General features: G+C 50.1%; 1 protein-coding gene across 1 annotated transcript in view; it reads left to right on the top strand.

The window, feature by feature from the left end:
* The window catches only part of thsd7aa (thrombospondin, type I, domain containing 7Aa), a 771,919-nt gene that overhangs the window by 368,145 nt on the left and 385,679 nt on the right, over positions 1-18,095 (top strand). Inside the window, exon 3 of the mRNA XM_085988376.1 lies at positions 8,940-9,188. Coding sequence (XP_085844502.1) covers positions 8,940-9,188 — 249 coding nt within the window. The remainder of the gene's footprint in view (positions 1-8,939; positions 9,189-18,095) is intronic.

Below are 18,095 nucleotides of genomic sequence, written 5' to 3'. Positions count from 1 at the left end.
CTGCGCCTACGCCCAACTTCAGTTGACATTTAGCGCCGGCGCAAAGTGTTTGCGCGCGCTCAGCTGCGCGCGCAACCTATGACGTCATTTCGTCGTGCAACGCCCTTTGTGCGCCCCAAACCGGAACTCCAGTGGCGCCCGCCCAATGTGGGCGTGGCGCTGTTAAGAACTGTGAAGTGGGACGCAGCAGAGGCCCTGCGGGCCTCGGGGAGCGCTAATTAAAGGGCACTTAGACTGAACTATAAAGGCCAGCCATTTTGCTGCAATGACTTTAGTGCAATGGATTTCTGGACAGAGACCAAGGAAGAGACCTTACTGATTTGGGCCAACATAGGAGAGGTATTTTTGGCTTCTGGCCAGAGCTTGGAAATTTGACTCATTGTGATTTCACTGTTTGCAAGTATATTATGGGGGCTGCATGGGGTTCCAACCCTCAGTTCCAGCATTATGTGCGAAGGGCTCGCAGACGCTGTGTGAGAGGGGCAGCCATGCCTAGATGCAGAGGGGCCATCAGGCGTCGGCAACGTAGGCCTTACCCACTCAGGGAATACCGCCAGCAGGTGTCCTATCTCACCATGACTGCCGCGCAGTGTGTTAAGAGGCTGCGCTTCAGAAGGGAGGTGGTTGCAGAGATCTGCCAGCTGCTTCACAGAGATCTGCGTCCACAGCTGATGTGCAGGACGTCTCTGTCGGTGGAAGTGAAGGTCACGGTGGCTCTGAACTTTTATGCAAGCGGCTCCTTCCAAGCCGCTGCTGGGGACATAGCTAACATCTCCCAGTTCGCCGTGCATCGCTGCATCCAGCAGGTCACCGATGCCCTTTTCACAAGGAGACACCAATTCATCTCCTTCCCCATGACCCTAGAGAGGCAGGAGCAGCGTGCAGTTGGATTTGCGAGGATCGCCGACTTCCCCATGGTGCAGGGCGCCATTGACTGCACGCATGTGGCTTTGTGGGCACCTATCGACAATGCCGAGGATTACCGCAACCGGAAGGGCTACCATTCCCTCAATGTACAGCTGGTGTGTGACCACAGGCAGCGCATCCTAGCTGTCAATGCCCGCTTTCCAGGCAGCAGCCACGATGCATTTATCCTGCGCCAGACTACTGTGGCTGACATGTTCCAGGCACAGCCTCCCCCAAGAGGATGGCTTATCGGGGACAAAGGCTATCCTTTGTGTACATGGCTCATGACCCCGCTCCGCGCGCCCAGGACCCCTGCTGAGGAGGCATACAACGAAAGCCATCAAGCCACAAGGAACATCATAGAGCAAATGATTGGCGTCCTCAAGCAACGGTTCCGCTGCCTGGATCGCTCCGGCGGATCTCTGCAGTATTCGCCGGATAGAGTCTCCCAGTTCGTCGTCGTTTGCTGCATGCTGCACAACCTGGCTATCCGCAGGACTCAGGCACTGCCACCTCACGTTGGACCACCACCTCAGGAGGACGAGCAGGAGGACCATGAGGAGGAGGAGGAGGAGGAGGAGTACCAGCCCAGGAGGGAGCCACAAGGTCCAAGGGCCGTCCGTCGGCGGCTTATTGAACGACACTTCTAGGCCCCCTGTCAGGGAATGGCTTGTGGCAATGAAGGCACATGAATGCAGCCGCTCCGCAAGCCCTCAGCCGGTTAACGCAACAGCCACTTGAAACATCACACATGGACAAGCTGAATAAAGAAAAAGCTTTATTGAACAAACTCAGGGCCCTTCCCACATGAAACCCAAAAACACACAACACCCCCAAAAAACAGTCAAAAACATATCTCACTCCCACAACCTGGGGAGGAATAACAAAACTTGTGCATCCAAATGGCCTTCATCCTCGGCCTTACCAAAAGAACCCCCCCCATAGACAGCACAAGCACCCCCATATAAAAAAACATTTGCCTTCATCCTCGGCCTTACCAAAAGAACCCCCCCCCATAGACAGCACAAGCACCACCATATAAAAAAACATTTGCCAATACACTCTACTTTGTGTGCCGAGAGGGCGAGTCCTTGTCCAGCCTTTTCCGGCCCCTGGCCGACCTGCTGCTTCGCCTCAACCTGGGCCCTGTGGGTGTTGCAAGGCTGGGGGAAGGCTCCTGAGGGGCACATTGCGTGATGGCAGATGCCCTTGGGGGTCGGCCTAGACGAGCTCTGGCCCTCGAGGGGCCGGCTGCTGACTGCTGCAGCTGTGGCTGGGCAGCATCAGTCTCTCCAGCAGCTCGTCGCAGCTTTGCTGGAGGAGTGGCAGTGGCAGCTGCAGCAATGGGGGCAAGCTGGCTGATGCCAGGCGCTCGCTGGTCGCCAGAGACACTGGCACTCGGCCGGGCTGGCACTGCAGCAAGCGCAGCAATCTGGTGAAGGCCAGACCGCTGTGCTGCAGCAGCGCGGCGGGTGCCCTGGCGATGCATGCGTGACACAGCGAGTGTGGCAGCAGTGAGTGCCCGTACTGCCCTGGTCTGTGCCCGCATCAGACCAGCCAGTGACTGCACGGCACCACTGATCAACTGTCCACTCGCTGCCTGTGCTGCCCTGAAGTCGTCCCGACTCGCGTCCTGTGCTGCCCTGAATTCGGCCCGACTCGCGTCCTGTGCTGCCCTGAATTCGGCCCGACTCGCGTCCTGTGATGCCCCGAATTCGGCCTGACTCGCGTCCTGTGATGCCCCGAATTGTTCGAGTCCCCTGGCCTGTGCTGCCGCGAGTTGTTCGAAACCCCTGGCCTGTGAGGCCCCGCAATCGGACACACTATGAGCCAGGGACTCAATGGCCTCAGGCAACCGTGCCACAACCCCCATGAACTCGGTGTGCCGACGATCCGAGTCCGCGGACATTTGATCAAGGAGGCGCACCTCCTGGGCGAGGACCGTCTCCGGACTGGAGGCCGGACTCTCCCTCTGGGGAGAAGGCCGCCGAGCTGCCCGACCCTTCCCGCGTGGCTGCACGCCACTGGGCCCAGCAACTACACTCCCCTGCAACACTTCCCCCCTCTGGGGAGAAGGCCGCCGAGCTGCCCGACCCTTCCCGCGTGGCTGGATGCCACTGGGCACAGGAGCTACACTCCCCTGCAACACCTCCCCCTGGCTGTCCTCCAGGGAAGACGTGTCCCCTCCATTGCCATCCCCTGGCGCGGATGAGGGTTCCCCCGATGTGCCGCCTTTCTCTTGCTCCTCCTCGTCCTCCTCTTCCGAGCGACTAACACTCGCAGCTTCAGGGACCTCATCCTCACCAGCTGAAAGCAGGAAGGCACAAGAGTAGCTTTAGAGTGAGGACAGGGCGTCAGCGAGGGAGGCATGATTGGTGGCATTCTGCGCATTGGTCGGACAGTGGCAAAGGATGTAGATCTGAAGCGCAAGGGGAACGAGAGAGGTCCAAACGGTCATGTCCTTATCATTGGGGCCCAGCACAGGGTCGGCATCTCCAATTGCAACGGGGCCAATCACCCGGGCACCCATGACTCGACCCACACGCTCCTCCAGGTCACTGAGCTGCTGGAACTGGGCACGGCCTCCCCCGGTGACAGTCCGGCTCTTCAGATTCTGGGCCAGCTTGGCCTGCAAGAGAAAGGACGACCTCTAAGTACAGTGTGGTGCCCTGTTGTTGTGTGCACTGCCTCCCATGTTCGAATAGCTTGGCCAGTGTGGTGCCCTGTTGTTGTGTGCACTGCCTCCCATGGTCGAATAGCTTGGCCAGTGTGTCAAGTGCAGAAAGTGCAATTGATGTTCATGCCAGTGCCATAGCTGCTGGATGAGGGCTGGCCATTAGGCCTTTGAGGTCCCTTTGCCCATAATGTGAGGTGCACATGCAAGGATGAGGAGGACACTGGAAAGGGTACTCACCCTGACAATCCGAGTGAGGTCGTTAAACTTTTTCCGGCATTGGACACCAGTCCTGGGGACATCGCTGTTGGCTGTGACCCTCTGGGCGATTTCCCTCCAGGCTCTCCTGTACACCCTCTTGGGAGGCTTCTTGCCACTGTCCGGGAACAAGATATGGCTTCTCTTCTCCAAAGCCCTAACCAGCACCTTTAAATCATGGGCAGAGAAGCGCTGCGCTCGCTCACGGGCCCTCTGCATCCTTCCTGGCGCTATTTCTCTCCAGCAGCAGTGTTTAGGCCTAGCTGGCGGGCTGCAGTATCCAGGGCGTGGCAGCAGACCAAGTCGACCCTTCCCCCTTTAAGAGCTGGCCGGCGCCAGGGTGTCTGCTGTCAATCAAAACATGACCACACCTGCGCTGCGCCCGGCCTCGGCGGTATCAGTCTGCACCGCCGGCTTAGCGCCTAAAGATAGCCGTGCAACGCCAGTTTTAGTGCTCGAGCAAACTCCTTGGCCAAAGCTACTGAATATCGGCGAAGTGGCCTCCACTTTCCGGCGGGCGCAAACTTTAGCGGCCGCCCGACTTTACCACCCCAAAAGTGGCTATACTGAATTTCTAGGCCATAGAGTCCAGGAACTTCTCCCCCTCCCTGATGTGCCGCAGTGTCTGAAGCTCGGTCTCAAGCTCTTTAACATGGAGCTTGATTTCCTCTAGCAGCAAACACTTATTGCAAATGTAATCACCGTGAGCCTCAATGGGGTCCACCAGCTCCCACATTTTGCAACAGTGACACATTACCTGTTCACCCATATCTGTGTAATTAATTAAATTTCTTATTATTAGTTATGAAGACCCTCTGCCCCGATATAGATGATAATATTACACCACTATTTAATAGGACTTACCAACTTAAAGGTATAGAAGAGAAGGAAGAGAACCTACCAACCAGCTGATCACCAACCTCCCTCGTGGAAGCTGTCTGGGGGACCTGTCTGGTTGAATTGTCTCACTGCTCCACGTCCGCAGTGTTGGATTAGCCTGAGAGAGGGAAGCAAAACAGAGCAACAAGCACCCCCTCACCAGCCCAGCCCTTGCCACCAGGGATTGCGGGACCACCTCAGGAGGAGGAGGAAGAGGAAGAGGAGGAGGAGGAGGAGGAACAGCAGCGAGGAACGAGGCAGCCACACTGTCGGCCTTCTGGAAAGGCGGTCCGTGTCATCAGACTGCGGTTCCAATAAATTAAACCCCAGATCCCCAGTTGCTCACCACATCCCCATCATTCCATCCCTGTCGCAGGCCATATCATAGCGCAAAGCTGAAATGAGAGACACCACAAAATAATCCAAACTGAATTAATAAATTTGCCAATAATCAGTTAACACATATTTACAACAACAATATTAACTATTCACCCTTGTGCAATCCCTTAGTGCCTCTCGTTACTGTGCCTTTTCCTGTTCTAATGCTCCTATGAAGTGTTGGCCCAGTGGCTGCAGCACGGCTGGTGGAAGGCTGTTGAGTGTCCATGCGGGAGACTTCAGATGGCCTTGCAGGACACCCTCGACCAGCTCTGGGCCTGGAAGGCCCAGCTGTAGGTTGCACCACTTCAGCATGGGTGGCAGCATTCTGGGCTGGCTGGATGACAGGCAGTGACAAGGGCAATGGCAGAGTGGCAGTGGTGGGAGCAGGAATGCTGTTATCCTGAGAGAGGACAGCAGGTTCCTGCTCCACTGACCTACTGCCACTCCCCCGGGGCAGCACCTCAGCATCCGTAGCAATCTGTTGCAGCTCAGATTGCTGGGCTGCTACAACACCGTGAAAGCCCCGGTCAACAGTGGTAGACCCAGCCATGATGGCAGCAGTCAGAGCTTGCGTGGCATGAAGCTGAGACTGCATGAGAGCAGTCTGAGATTGAATGGCACCAACCATAGACTGCATTACCTCACTAAGACGTTGCGTCGCTTCAGTCTGTGCTGCAATGGAAGCTGCCAGATCACCCATCAGACGCGGCATCAGGTCTGGGTCGCCACGGTCTCTATGGGAGTTGATTATCCTTTCCAGACTGGAAATGATGGGTTCCATGGTGTGCGCAGAGCTCTGTGCAGTTTTGGAGGCGGACTTCTCCATGTTCCTTACCATTGCCGAGAGGCTCTCGGGCACCCTTGCCATTGGACCTATCATCTCCGTGTGCATGCCCATCACCCTTCATCTAAAGGCCTCCCCATCGAGGTCCTATCTGATTCCTGTGCAGCAGAACTTGCCCTCCAGGGAGCTGGCCCCCGAGTTACCCTTTCCCCCTGGCCTTGCTGCAGCCCACTCGTTCCTGGTGCATCATCCTGTGCAGATCCCGCTACTATGCTAGCCTCTAAAGAAACCATAGTGCCAGTATCTGAGCTGGTGCCTGTGGGTGAGAGATGCAGTGACATGGTGTGTTCTTTGTTGTCCTCTTCTCCTGCCTCACCCTCAATGCTGCCCTCTGGGCAGGGAGGGAGAAATACATTCTTACAGCATGATTAGCTGGAAAGTGCGAAAGGCTTGTGGGATGAGGGGGAAGTGGGATGTGAGAAGAAGGAGTAAGGATGAACATACCATTGTTGTCCCCAAGAGGCTCAACGTCACCGGTGGCCATGGCACCCACCACCTGGTGCCCAATAATCTGCAGCACTCTTTCCTCCAGCGTAGACAGTGGTTGGGTGTCGGCTTGTCCCCCGCCTGTGCACCCCTGCCCCCTCCTGTTGTGAGCCACCTTGACCTGCAAGAGAAGGGAAAGTGTGTGAGTGAGTGTGGAGCAATGAGTTTGGGTGATGTGCCTGGCACAGTTGAATAGCTGTCATTGTGTGCAAGGTGTGAGATGTGGGTGTGAGTATTGGCAGGTCGAGATTGTTGGTGGGTGAATGCTGGGAGTGTGGTGCTTTGGCCAGTGTGTGCAGACTGTGGTTCAGATGGTGATATGTAGCATTTGTTGAGGCATTGACTCACTTTGACCACCCGAGTGAGGTTGTTAAATTTCTTCCTGCATTGTGTATGGGTCCTGGGGACCACAGTGCTGACCGAGAGCTGATGGGCAACCTCCCTCCATATGGCACCAAAGACTTGAGGTGAGGGCCTCCTGCCGCTTGCCGGGTAGAGCACCGCCCTCCGTCTCTCCACAGCGGACACCAACTCCTCCAATGTTTGGTCTGAAAATCTGCGGGCTCTCTCCCTGGGGTGTTATCTGCCATGAGTACAGCTGGTTGAGTCATCCGGCTCCTTGGACTTGGCCTGCTCCTGCTTGCTGACACAGGTTTACAGCCAGCAATGCTGAGAATGAGGTTCTGCAGCATCAATGAACATCCCCTTTAAGAACTGGAAAGAGCCTGTGACAATGATGACTTGCGATTAGACTGTACCTGATATTGGTTAGCGCTTTGAGTGTAACGCCACTGAGCTAGGCCGTTAGCATTTGATTTAGCGCTCCCATCCTTTCTTTGAGCGATGATACTGAATTTTGCATGGAGTGAGATTCATTAGCGCCTGGCGCTAAATCTCAAACTTTTCCAAAGTTAGCGCCCACTCCTGGGCGATAATTAATTTCTCCCCCCTAGAATCTTGGATTCGACTCAGATCAAAACCTTATTGTAGCTAAACCAAGAATCTCTACCAGATCGAATAGACAGGAAGCCAGTCTCTATTAATTTTCTAAAATACTTGTCATTGACTGCAAGCATTCCATTTAACCGATAGCTGCCGTTTCCTATTGTCAGTTTTATCGAGTCACATATAAAAGAATGGTGTGGCTGGTATGTCTGCAGCTAAGCTGATGTGTTTCCCTTTTAAGAAGTAACCCAGGTGACACCGATTTAATCCCTTGCATGTTGATTACAGCAGTATAGAATTACAAGCTAAAAAAATTCAACATGGGCAAAAATCTACAAGTCAATGGGGAACAAGTTGCCAGGGAAGCAAACAGTAAAAATTGGATTCAAGATGTGTATCTGGGGGGGGGAAATATTTGAGGGATATGTGTTGAGATAACAGGAAGGTAGTGTGCAGATCAATCAAAAGTTATGGGTCTGTTGGATCAAATAGTTTTTTCTTCAAAATCCTAAAATTTCATGTTTCTATATTACTGGTTATTTTTGTTGCTATTTTTCTTAAATGTTATAGTTTATTTGAAATGTTATTCTAAGTTCATTACTCAGTTAAGCGAGCTACGCACAGTTGGCATGGGAACCGATCATTCTGTACTAATTATAGCTTTTGCTGCAATGCAAGCATTAGTGGCAACCATTATGGTAGTTCTGGAATGCAGTTTCTCGATCAGGCCATTTGAGAAGCTGCGTCTGCATGAAACTTTGCCAAACTGTCTCGATGTAGCTTTACCTGCGTTGCAATAGTGAGCTTAAAGGTGTGAACCAAAGAGCACTTCTCTTCAAAGGATATGATTCTTATACACTTAACAGAGCAGGCTCAGACTCGAATAGGGACCATCAGATGATTGCGCATAATTATACTGTGACTGGCTGCCATCTACTCAAAGTGCTAATGTAATACAGCAGTATTCTTCAATTCTGATTAAGGTCAAATGGGAGTTTCAACAGAACTTTTCCCATTAAGTGTTCAGCCTAACCTGTGCCATATGTTTTCAACAACTGCCCATTGAATTTCAATCAATCTTTGAGGCTTTGGTATATATTTATGAATGATTATGAGGAAGGCATAATAAGGGAATTACTATCGGTTCTAGACCAAAAATATGAAAGAAATTGATTCCTGTACATACTGCCCTGTGATTATAAGATTTTAATTATAATATGGTTGCTCCAGTTATTTTTAAAATCTCTATAAATAACAAGTTCTGTAATGCTACAGAGCTCTATGAGCTGTTTCAGCCATGTCGATCATTTTGTTTGTACTTTGAAAGTGGGCAAAACCTTTCAAGTGTGTGGGAGGCGTGCACTGGAAATGTGGAGCTGGCGTGTGAGTTTCTTAATTAATGTGGGTGTGTTGATAGATTTGAAAGAGCCATTTTTAACTTCTTTCCAAAAATGTTGTAAATGATATTATAAGGTGGTTAAATAGAAAGCATCTCATTTAATAAATCTTTTAAAAATGTGATTAAGTGGCTTTTGAACTGATTCAATCTTTGTTTTTTTTTGTCAGCCTCTGCACACAAGAGAAGCTGCCAATCACCTTCCAGTCCTGTGTAGTCCCAAAGGACTGTCAAACCTCAGAATGGTCCGAGTGGAGCCCATGTTCAAAGACGTGTTACAGTGTGACTTCTCCTAAAGGATTCCGTACCAGAATGTCCAGTATTAAACAATTTCCTGTCGGCGGTGGTAAAGAATGTCCATCCTTAGAAGAAAAAGAACCTTGCACCCCCCAAGGGGAAGGTGTGCCATCTTGTGCTACGTAAGTTTGCTGTTGTTAATGCCTTTGTGTTCACAGATATTTCACATGACTACCAGGCTGAGAATTGGTCAACTGAATAAACAACAGATATGATTTGGAATGTCATTACAAACAATAGATTACACAATCTAATTTTTGTGACATTTTGCGCTCATCAAGAAGAGGGATATTAACAAAGGGAAAAGGAGCACTTTCTTATTTCAGCCATGCGTGTCAGAACCAAGTCAACTGTTCCACAGGCTAACTGCAGGGTAAAACTTTTGCTGCTCCACCCCTGTAGCAATGTGCCTTTATCCCAATCTGAGAACACTCCCCACTGCATCAGTGTGACATTTCCATTCCTTGTATCAGCCATTCACCTGGTCTTTGAGATTGCCAATTTAAGGGCAGTGTTGTGCTATGAAAAGTCAGTTGGGATTACCCAAGCTCATTTCATATAGAATCCTTTACAGCCAAAAAATGGTAGACTTTCATTCTATTAACTTAGGTTGGATTCAAAACCAAGTGCAAGATCAGTATACTACCTCATAGTACCTCTCAGGCACAGATTGTTTCTTTTCCTCATTCTCTTGTCTTGCCAGACTTCGCATTAACTGAGCACAGGTGTGTGACCGCCTTCGAAACTTCTGTTATGCTTTCCTAAAGTAACCAAAAGCAGGTAGACAGAAGTTGTCTGTGGATGACTCTAATTTTTTTCTTTCTCCCTAAAGGGGAGTATCTGATCTCTCATTGAAGACTCTCATATTAATATTTTTTTTTAATTCATTTTATGGGCTGTGGCGTCTCTGGCAAGGCCAGCATTTATTGCCCATCCCTAATTGCCCTTGAGAAGGTGGTGGTGAGCCGCCTTCTTGAACCGCTGCAGTCTGTGTGGTGAAGGTACTCCCACAGTGCTGTTAGGTAGGGAGTTCCAAGATTTTGACCCAGCGACGATGAAGGATCAGCAATATACTTCTAAGTCAGGATGGTATGTGACTTGGAGGGAGCTGAAATCAGATCCTTAGGTGTCTGGGGATCATGACCATGAATCCTCATCTGATTACTTTGTGCTGTTGTGTATTAGTAATCCAATATGCTGCTTCTCTGATTATTGCATTGTTTTTATTAATGTAGGGCTTTCCTTCCCCTTTCATCACCATTTATTTAAACAAACCTACCCAGTACAGTAGAGGATTTGTATTGCAGTAAGAAGCCATACAACTGAGTGGTATATTTCCAAATTACACCATTATATTGATCAGATCTAAGAGTTAAATTTCAAAGATCTGAAACACATAAGAATACCCATTCACCAAAGCCATTGTCTTTGGTCCCCGTCACAAACTCCGTTCCCTAGCTATCGGCTCCATTCCTCTCCCTAGCATCTGTCCGAGGCTGAACCAGACTGTTCGCAACCTTGGTGTCAAATTTGACCCTGAAATCAGCATCTGACCACATATCCACACTGTAACTAAGACCACCTATTTCCACCTCCGTAACATCACCTGTCTCCGCCCCTGCCTCAGCTCATCTGCTGCTGAAACTCTCATCCATGCCTTTGTTACCTCCAGACTTGACTATTGCAACGCACTCCTGGCTGGCCTCCCACGTTCTACCCTACGTAAACTTGAGGTCATCCAAAACTCGGCTGCTCGTGTCCTAACTCGCACCAAGTCCCATTGACCTATCAGCCCTGTGCTCGCTGACCTACAGTGTCTCCTGGTTAAGCAATGCCTTGATTTAAAAATTCTCATCCTTGTTTTCAAATCCCTCCATGGCCTCGCCCCCCTCCCTATCTCTGTAGAAACACAGAAACATAGAAACATAGAAGATAGGAGCAGGAGTAGGCCATTCGGCCCCTCGAGCCTGCTCCGCCATTCAATGAGATCATGGCTGATCATCCAAATTCAGTACCCTGTCCCTGCCTTCTCCTCATATCCCTTGATCCCTTTAGCCTTAAGAAATATATCCAACTCCTTCTTGAATATATTTAATGAACTGGCCTCCACCGCCCTCTGTGGCAGAGAATTCCACAGGTTCACCACTCTCTGGGTGAAGAAATTCCTCCTCATCTCAGTCCTAAATGGCTTACCCCTTATCCTTAGATTATGACCCCTAGTTCTGGACTCCCCCGCCATCAGGAACATCCTTCCTGCATCTAGTCTGTCCAGGCCTGACAGAATTTTATAGATTTCGATGAGATCCCTTCTCAATCTTTTAAACTCCAGTGAGTATAAGCCCAATCGACACAATCTCTCCTCATACGTCATTCCTGCCATCCCAGGTATCAGCCTGGTGAATCTTCGCTGCACTCCTTCCATGTAATCTCCTTCAGCCCCACCGCCCCCCGAGATATCTGCTCTCCTCTATTTCTGGCCTATTGAGCATCCCTGATTTTAATCGCTCAACCATTGGTGGCCGTGCCTTCAGCTGCCTAAGCCTTAAGCTCTGGAATTCCCTCCCTAAACCTCTCCGCCTCTCTACCTATCTTTCCTCCTTTAAGACGCTCCTTAAAACCTACCTCTTTGACCAAGCTTTTGGTTACCTGCCCTAATTTCTCCTTATGTGGCTCGGTGTCAAATTTTGTTTTATACTGTAAAGCGCCTTGTAACGTTTTACTATGTTAAAGGTGCTATATCAATACAAGTTGTTGTTGTTGTTGTTGTTGTTGTTGCTTCTAGTTCTTCAGCTTCCATTTCTCTATCTGAACAGACAAATAACCACATTTGGGTTTCTTGTGCAGTTCACATATGAAGCTTCCATTTAGTTTGACATTTTCATCTGTTGATGCCATATGTTACTATTGTGACTTACAAGATTGAATCTGTTTACCATTGCTGAAGTGGGAAACCACTTAAACCAGAGATATCCTGACAATTTCCAGGTTTTTTTATTCAACAGTAATCTGTTATCCATTTTCTCCTCAAAGCTCATGTTGTTCCACATTTAGTTCAAATTGATGTGCTTTTAATTACATGGTGGTAGAATGATGCCTAATGGGTCCCTTAAATTGTACTCACAGGTTATTATCTTAATGGTTGTCTAAATAATAATTTATGGTTAGTTTTTATGAAAATGAAATATTAATTGACTATTTAATGAAATGATGTTTAATGTATGTGATATTTTCTGATGGGATGTAGAGTCCTACTGTAGAAAATGTTATTTTACTAAATGCAATCCTGCCTCGCTTTAGTGTAGACATTACTGCCCTCCAATCTCTCCAATTAGGTTCCTAGCTTTGAGGCAAGCAGGTTGAAATGGTGCAGTGCGTTATTAATAATGGGAATATTAACACCTTTACGTGAAATTTCTTTGGCCTAGAAATTGGATATGGGCTGAAAATGGGCGGTGTCATGGCCCAGCGCTATTTAGCTGTGCTGGGTCAACGTGGTCCAGGTAGCACGGAAAATTTGTGCTAAGTGCTCATTTACATGATTATGATGCTGATCTGAGTGCTAAACCCGCTGCTCATTGGCTTACTGCTCAACAGGTGGGACAATATCGGATGCAGTCTAATTGCAAGTAATGTTTGGCCTAGGCTTTCTCCACTATTTAAAGGGGAGGTTCTTTGATGCAGCAGCATCTCATTGTCATTCTATTTGGAGCTCCATTTGGATTCAGTAGTGAATTGCAAGAGATGGCTGAGCAGCAGCAGAGGAAAAAAGCTAGATGGTTGTCGTATGCGGCTCTGGAGGCACTGGTGCTGGCCGTGGAGAGGTGGCGGGCTGTCCTCTTCCCACAGGATGGCAGGAAGCCAGCTGCACATACATGTAGAATGCTCTGGCAGGAGATATCTGCATAAGTGATGCCCAGATTATGGATACAGTGCCGCAAGAAGTTTAATGGCCTCACACGGCAGGTCAAGGTGAGTGAAGGCTTCAGCAAATGCCATATCCGACCATCTGCATCACAAGCCTCACACACTGTTCAATGCACCACACCCCCATCACTCACCTACCAACAATCTCTACCTATCACCACTCATACCTCACAATCCTAGCTTCACTTCACCCTCACAACCTTACCACTGTTGCAACACTCGCACTCACATCTCACACCTTGTACACACTGACAGCTATTCAACTATGGCAGACACATCACCCAAACACATTGCACCACACTCACTGACACACTTCCCTTTCTCTTGCAGGCTAAGGTCAAACACAATCGCTGTGAGCAGCGGCAGACATGCAAGGGGCAAGCTGCCATACAGGCCCTGAGCCAATTGGAGGAGAGTGTGCTCGACAGCATTGGAGGAAAAGTCACCGAGGCCGTGGCAATGGGTGAAGTTGAAGCCCTTGGGGACAACAACGGTACGCTCATTCTTAATACTTCTTCTCACATCTCACTTTCCCCTCATCCCACAATCTCTTCTCACTTACAAGTTGCTGATGGTATATGCAGGATATCTTGCTTCCACTGCCCCCCCATCCCTCCCCTCGCCATAACCCGACTCTTGTGCCTTTCTGCTTTCAGATAACCAAGAACTGCCACTGAAGTCATGGAGGAGAGTGAAGGAGAAGAATAAGACACACCGTCACTGCATCTGACACTCGCAGACACCAGCTCAGAAACTGGCACTGCGCAGAATGTGGAGGGTCGTATAGATGAGGAATCTGCACATCGTGAGGCACCAGGCACGTGTGGGCTGCAGCAAGGTCAGGGGGAAAGGGTAACTCGGGGGTCAGCTCCCCGGAGGGATAGTTTGTGCGTGATATTTGCTGTACACGACTCAGATGAGAACCTCGATGGGGTGGCCTTCACAAGATGGGCATGCACACCGAACTGCCAGGTGCAATTGCAAGCCTGCCAGAGAGCCAGTTGGCAATGTCAAGGAGCATGGAGGAGTCCAGCTCCAACATTGGCCAGGGCTTTGCGCAGAGCTTGGAGCCCATGATTTCTAGGCTGGAAATGATGGACAACTCCAGGAGAGACAGTGCCAACCCAGATGTGATGCTGCGTGTGATGGGTGATGTCATGGCTGCCATCGCAGCATAGGCGGAAGTGACCAACACCTTAGCACTGCAGTTGAAGTGCAGACCGCTCTCATGCAGTCTCAGCTTGCTGCCACACAAGATCAGACTGCTCTCCTGCAGTCTCAGCTTGCTGCCAACCAAGCTCAGACTGCTGCTATCGTGGTTGGGTTTACCAGTGTTGAAAGGGGCTTACAGAGTGTCGCAGCAGCCCAGCAATCTGTCCTCCAACAGATTTCTAGGAATGCTGACGCACCGTCCTGGGGGAGTGGCAGTGGGTCTGTGAGGCAGGAACCTGCTGTCATCTCTCAGGATGACAGAATTCCTATTCCCACCACTGCCACTCTGCTATTGCCCTTGTCGCTGCCTGCCAGCCAGCCAGCTCAGACTGCTGTCGCCCATGCCGAGGTGGTGCAGTCTACAGCCAGGCCTTCTACGCTTCTACGTCCAGAGCTGGTCGAGGTTGTCCTGCACGGCCATCTGAAGTCTCCCCCATGGAAACTCAGCAGCCTTCCACCAGCCATGCTGCAGCCGCTGGGGGAGTTCCGCTTAGGGGGACCAGAACAGGAAACGGTACCTGAACGACAGGCACTGAGGTATTGCATAAGGGTGATTAGTTGATATTGTTATTTAAATTGAATAGTTATAAATTTATGAATTTTGTTTGGAATCTTTATTTTTAGTGGCTCTCATTTCAGCTTTGTGCCCAGGAGGACACTAAGATATTCCGTGACAGATATGATGACATTGTGGTTGGTGAGGATGTGGTGAGCAATGGGGATCTGGGATTTCATTCACTTGAATCAGAGATTGATGAGGCATTCACGGAAAGCGGAAGGGGGATTTGCTATGTGCCTCCTGCCTCCTGGTCCTCCTACTATTACTCCTCCTCCTCCTCCTCCTCTCCCTTGTCCTCTTCCTGATGTGGTGCCGCAATCCCTGCTGGCAAGGGCTTCATCCTCATGATGGCCAAGTTGTGGAGCATGCAGCAGACCACCATGAAATGGGACACCCGCGTACTAGAGGGCTCCTCCTGAGCAGTCAAGACAGCAGAACCGTTGCTTCAACAGGCCGATGGTCTGCTCAATGATGTTCCTGATGGAAGCATGGCTCTCATTATATGAGTGCTGGGCACGAGTGTTGGGGTTATGGAGGGGAGTCATGAGCCAGGTGGTGAGTGGATAGCCCTCGTCTCCGAGCAGCCTCCCTCGAGTTTGACGTGGTGGCTGGAAGATTGCTGCCACACCGGACTGACGCAGGATGAAGGCATCATGACTGCTGCAAGACTAGCAGGCATTGACCATCATGAGGAACTGGGCATGGTCGCACAACAACTGCACATTAAGTGAGTGGTAGCTTTTGTGGTTACAGAAGATCTCAGGATTGTTATGCGGCAACCACAAAGCCACGTGTGTGCAGTTGATGGCGCCCTGCACCATGGAGAAGCCTGCTATCCTGGCAAAGCCACGTATGCGATCCTTCTGCTTCTCTCTGCTCAGAGAGATGACAATGTAGTCCCTTCTCCTGGTGTAGAGCCTCTCTGACCTCTCGGATGTAGTGATGGACCGTGAACTGCTGCAGATTGGAAGGATCCACTGGTGAAAAAACTGAGGGTCACGATGACCATGACGGCCACTTTGAGAGCCATTTTCACCCTGCTCTGAAGCTGCAGGTCTGGTTGCAGGAGGTGGTAGAGTTCTGTGACCACCTCCTTGATGAAGCATAGCCTCCTAATACACTGGTCCTCATTTAAATGGATATGAGAGAAGTGCTCTCGGAAGACCCTAGGTGAGTAAGGCCTTCTGTTGAGAGCCCTCCTGGCTCTCCTCCTCCTCCCTCTGTGAGCATCTTCTCTTCTTTGCTGCCTCCGCTCCCTCTCCCAAAGATCCTCGAGCATGAGGGGGATTGCAAGTAGATCCCCCATGACTGTCAGCAAGTGTTGTGAGCAGAAGCCTTTAAATGAGAATGAAGGCGTTCTCCACTTGCAGCAACGCTCCCTGTGACCTCAGCAACTTTAAACAAGTTTAGAAAGCTGTTAGAGTTGCAGAAAGTTCCACAGAGCCAGTCAAACTGAGCAAACATGTCAGCTGTAAGTTGTTGCCGACGATCCCTGCTGGAGGCTCCTTCCTGCTTATCAACGTTTGGTCAGCTGGTCACAATTAACACAGGCCAGTAATTTGAGCGGTGCACTCCAAAATGGCAGATCGGGCGTCAGATGAACGCTGCAGACTCACTGATGTCACGATCTGCATAATCTCCATATTGTTAGCGAGCGCGGACATCAGCAGCATTGCCGCCCAGCTGAAAATGGCAGCCACCGCGGGGCCTGCCGGCAGTGGGCGTAAGTGCGCGGCTCCCAGTTTTGTTCCTGAAATGGGCCTTAATGGCCAGCGCTAACACTACAAATTTCTAGGCCATTGTCTCTTATCTTAACAAAAGCATTAAACCATTCATTTTAAATTGCATCAGCATGGTGACATCACACAGGACCAAGATCAGAAATAGAATGGCGAAAAGGTTCCAAATGCATTTTAAAATTGAGCGCTTTAATATTGCAGTATTATAAAACAGCACACTCATGTTCTAGCTCATTGTCAAAGGGGCCTTCAGTGCCATTGCCAGTTATACTTCTACATCCATTGATTATCAAGGAATATGAAAAGAAATAATAAAGGCCTAGAAATTGAGTTTGCGCTGCGCCAGGGCTTTAGCGCCGGAAGTTAGCGCCGGCGCTAAGTCCCTTTGCGCGCGCCAAAAATTCAGTAGCGCCGCGCCCAAACGGCTGCCGGCGCTACTGAAGGGTTTTAGCGCCTGAAAACTGGCGCAACGCACCGCATTGCGGCGCTATTCCGGCGCTGCGGCGCCCGCTGCGGTGCGGCAGGCTTGGGAAGTGCAGGCCTCCTCCTTCCGTTAAGGAGGAGCTGCCTGCACCCGGCCGCGGCCCGCGCAAATCTCTTCAAAAATGAGCCCGGCACCTCGGACAAGTGCCGGGCTTGCATCTGTTCCGGGGGGTGGGGAAGTCCGGGGAGGGAGCTGCGGGCAGGCGGCCGGCGGGAAAGCGGCCGGCCGCCGCGGGGCCTTTAATGCGCTGGCGCAAACACATGTTGGACTCTGTTGCCAGAGTCTTAGTTGCGGCTGCCACGGGCGAGGCGGCCGCAACTGAATTTCGGCGCTGGGGCCCGTCGGCATGGCAACCGGGACGCTGCGCACACCGATGACGTCATCGGTGCCGGCGCAGCGCTACCGGTGCAACGCCGCTTTAGGGCCCCAGGGAATTTTTGAACTGGCCATAACTCTGGCGCTAGTCCCTCTAGCGCCTCAAAAGCGGCGCTAAGGCTAGTGAATTTCTAGGCCAAAGTGTTCTATACACATATAAATAACAAGGAAAATTAAAGGAGGGATAGGGCCACTAAAGAATGAGCAAGATAAACTCACAGGTAATGACAGGGAAATGGCAGAAGTATTGAATAACAAATTCGCTTCAATTTTTACTAAAGAAGATAACAAAATAGACACTTCACTAGTGGATGAGCTTAAAAAGAATATTAATACAGTTGGGATAGAAAGGGAGAAAATAATTGACCAACTAGCAAAACTAAAAAAGGATAAAACCTCAGGTCTGGATGGTATGCACCCACACATACTCAAGGAAACTAGGAAGGAGGTAGCAGAGGCACTAGTTTATATATACAATAGTTCCATAGAAGAGGGGACAGTGCCAGAGGACTAGCGGACAGCTAATGTTGTTCCTATATTCAAAAAGGGAGATAGAGCAAAACCTAGGAACTATAGACCAGTCACCTTAATATCAGTGATAGGGAAGATACTGGAATCTATACTAAAAGATGTGCTAGAAGAGCATCCACAGACATAAAATATAATTTAAAAAATTGTTAGTGTGGATTCTGAAAGATTAAGTCATGCTTAACTAACCTGATAGAATACTTTGAAG

This window comes from Somniosus microcephalus, chromosome 5, assembly GCF_052327205.1.
Source record: "Somniosus microcephalus isolate GS21.2 chromosome 5, FLI_Smic_1.0, whole genome shotgun sequence".
In the NCBI taxonomy this organism is placed as follows: domain Eukaryota; kingdom Metazoa; phylum Chordata; class Chondrichthyes; order Squaliformes; family Somniosidae; genus Somniosus; species Somniosus microcephalus.
The sequence above is the reverse complement of the archived record's forward strand: the minus strand, read 5'-3'. Positions and strand labels throughout refer to the sequence as shown.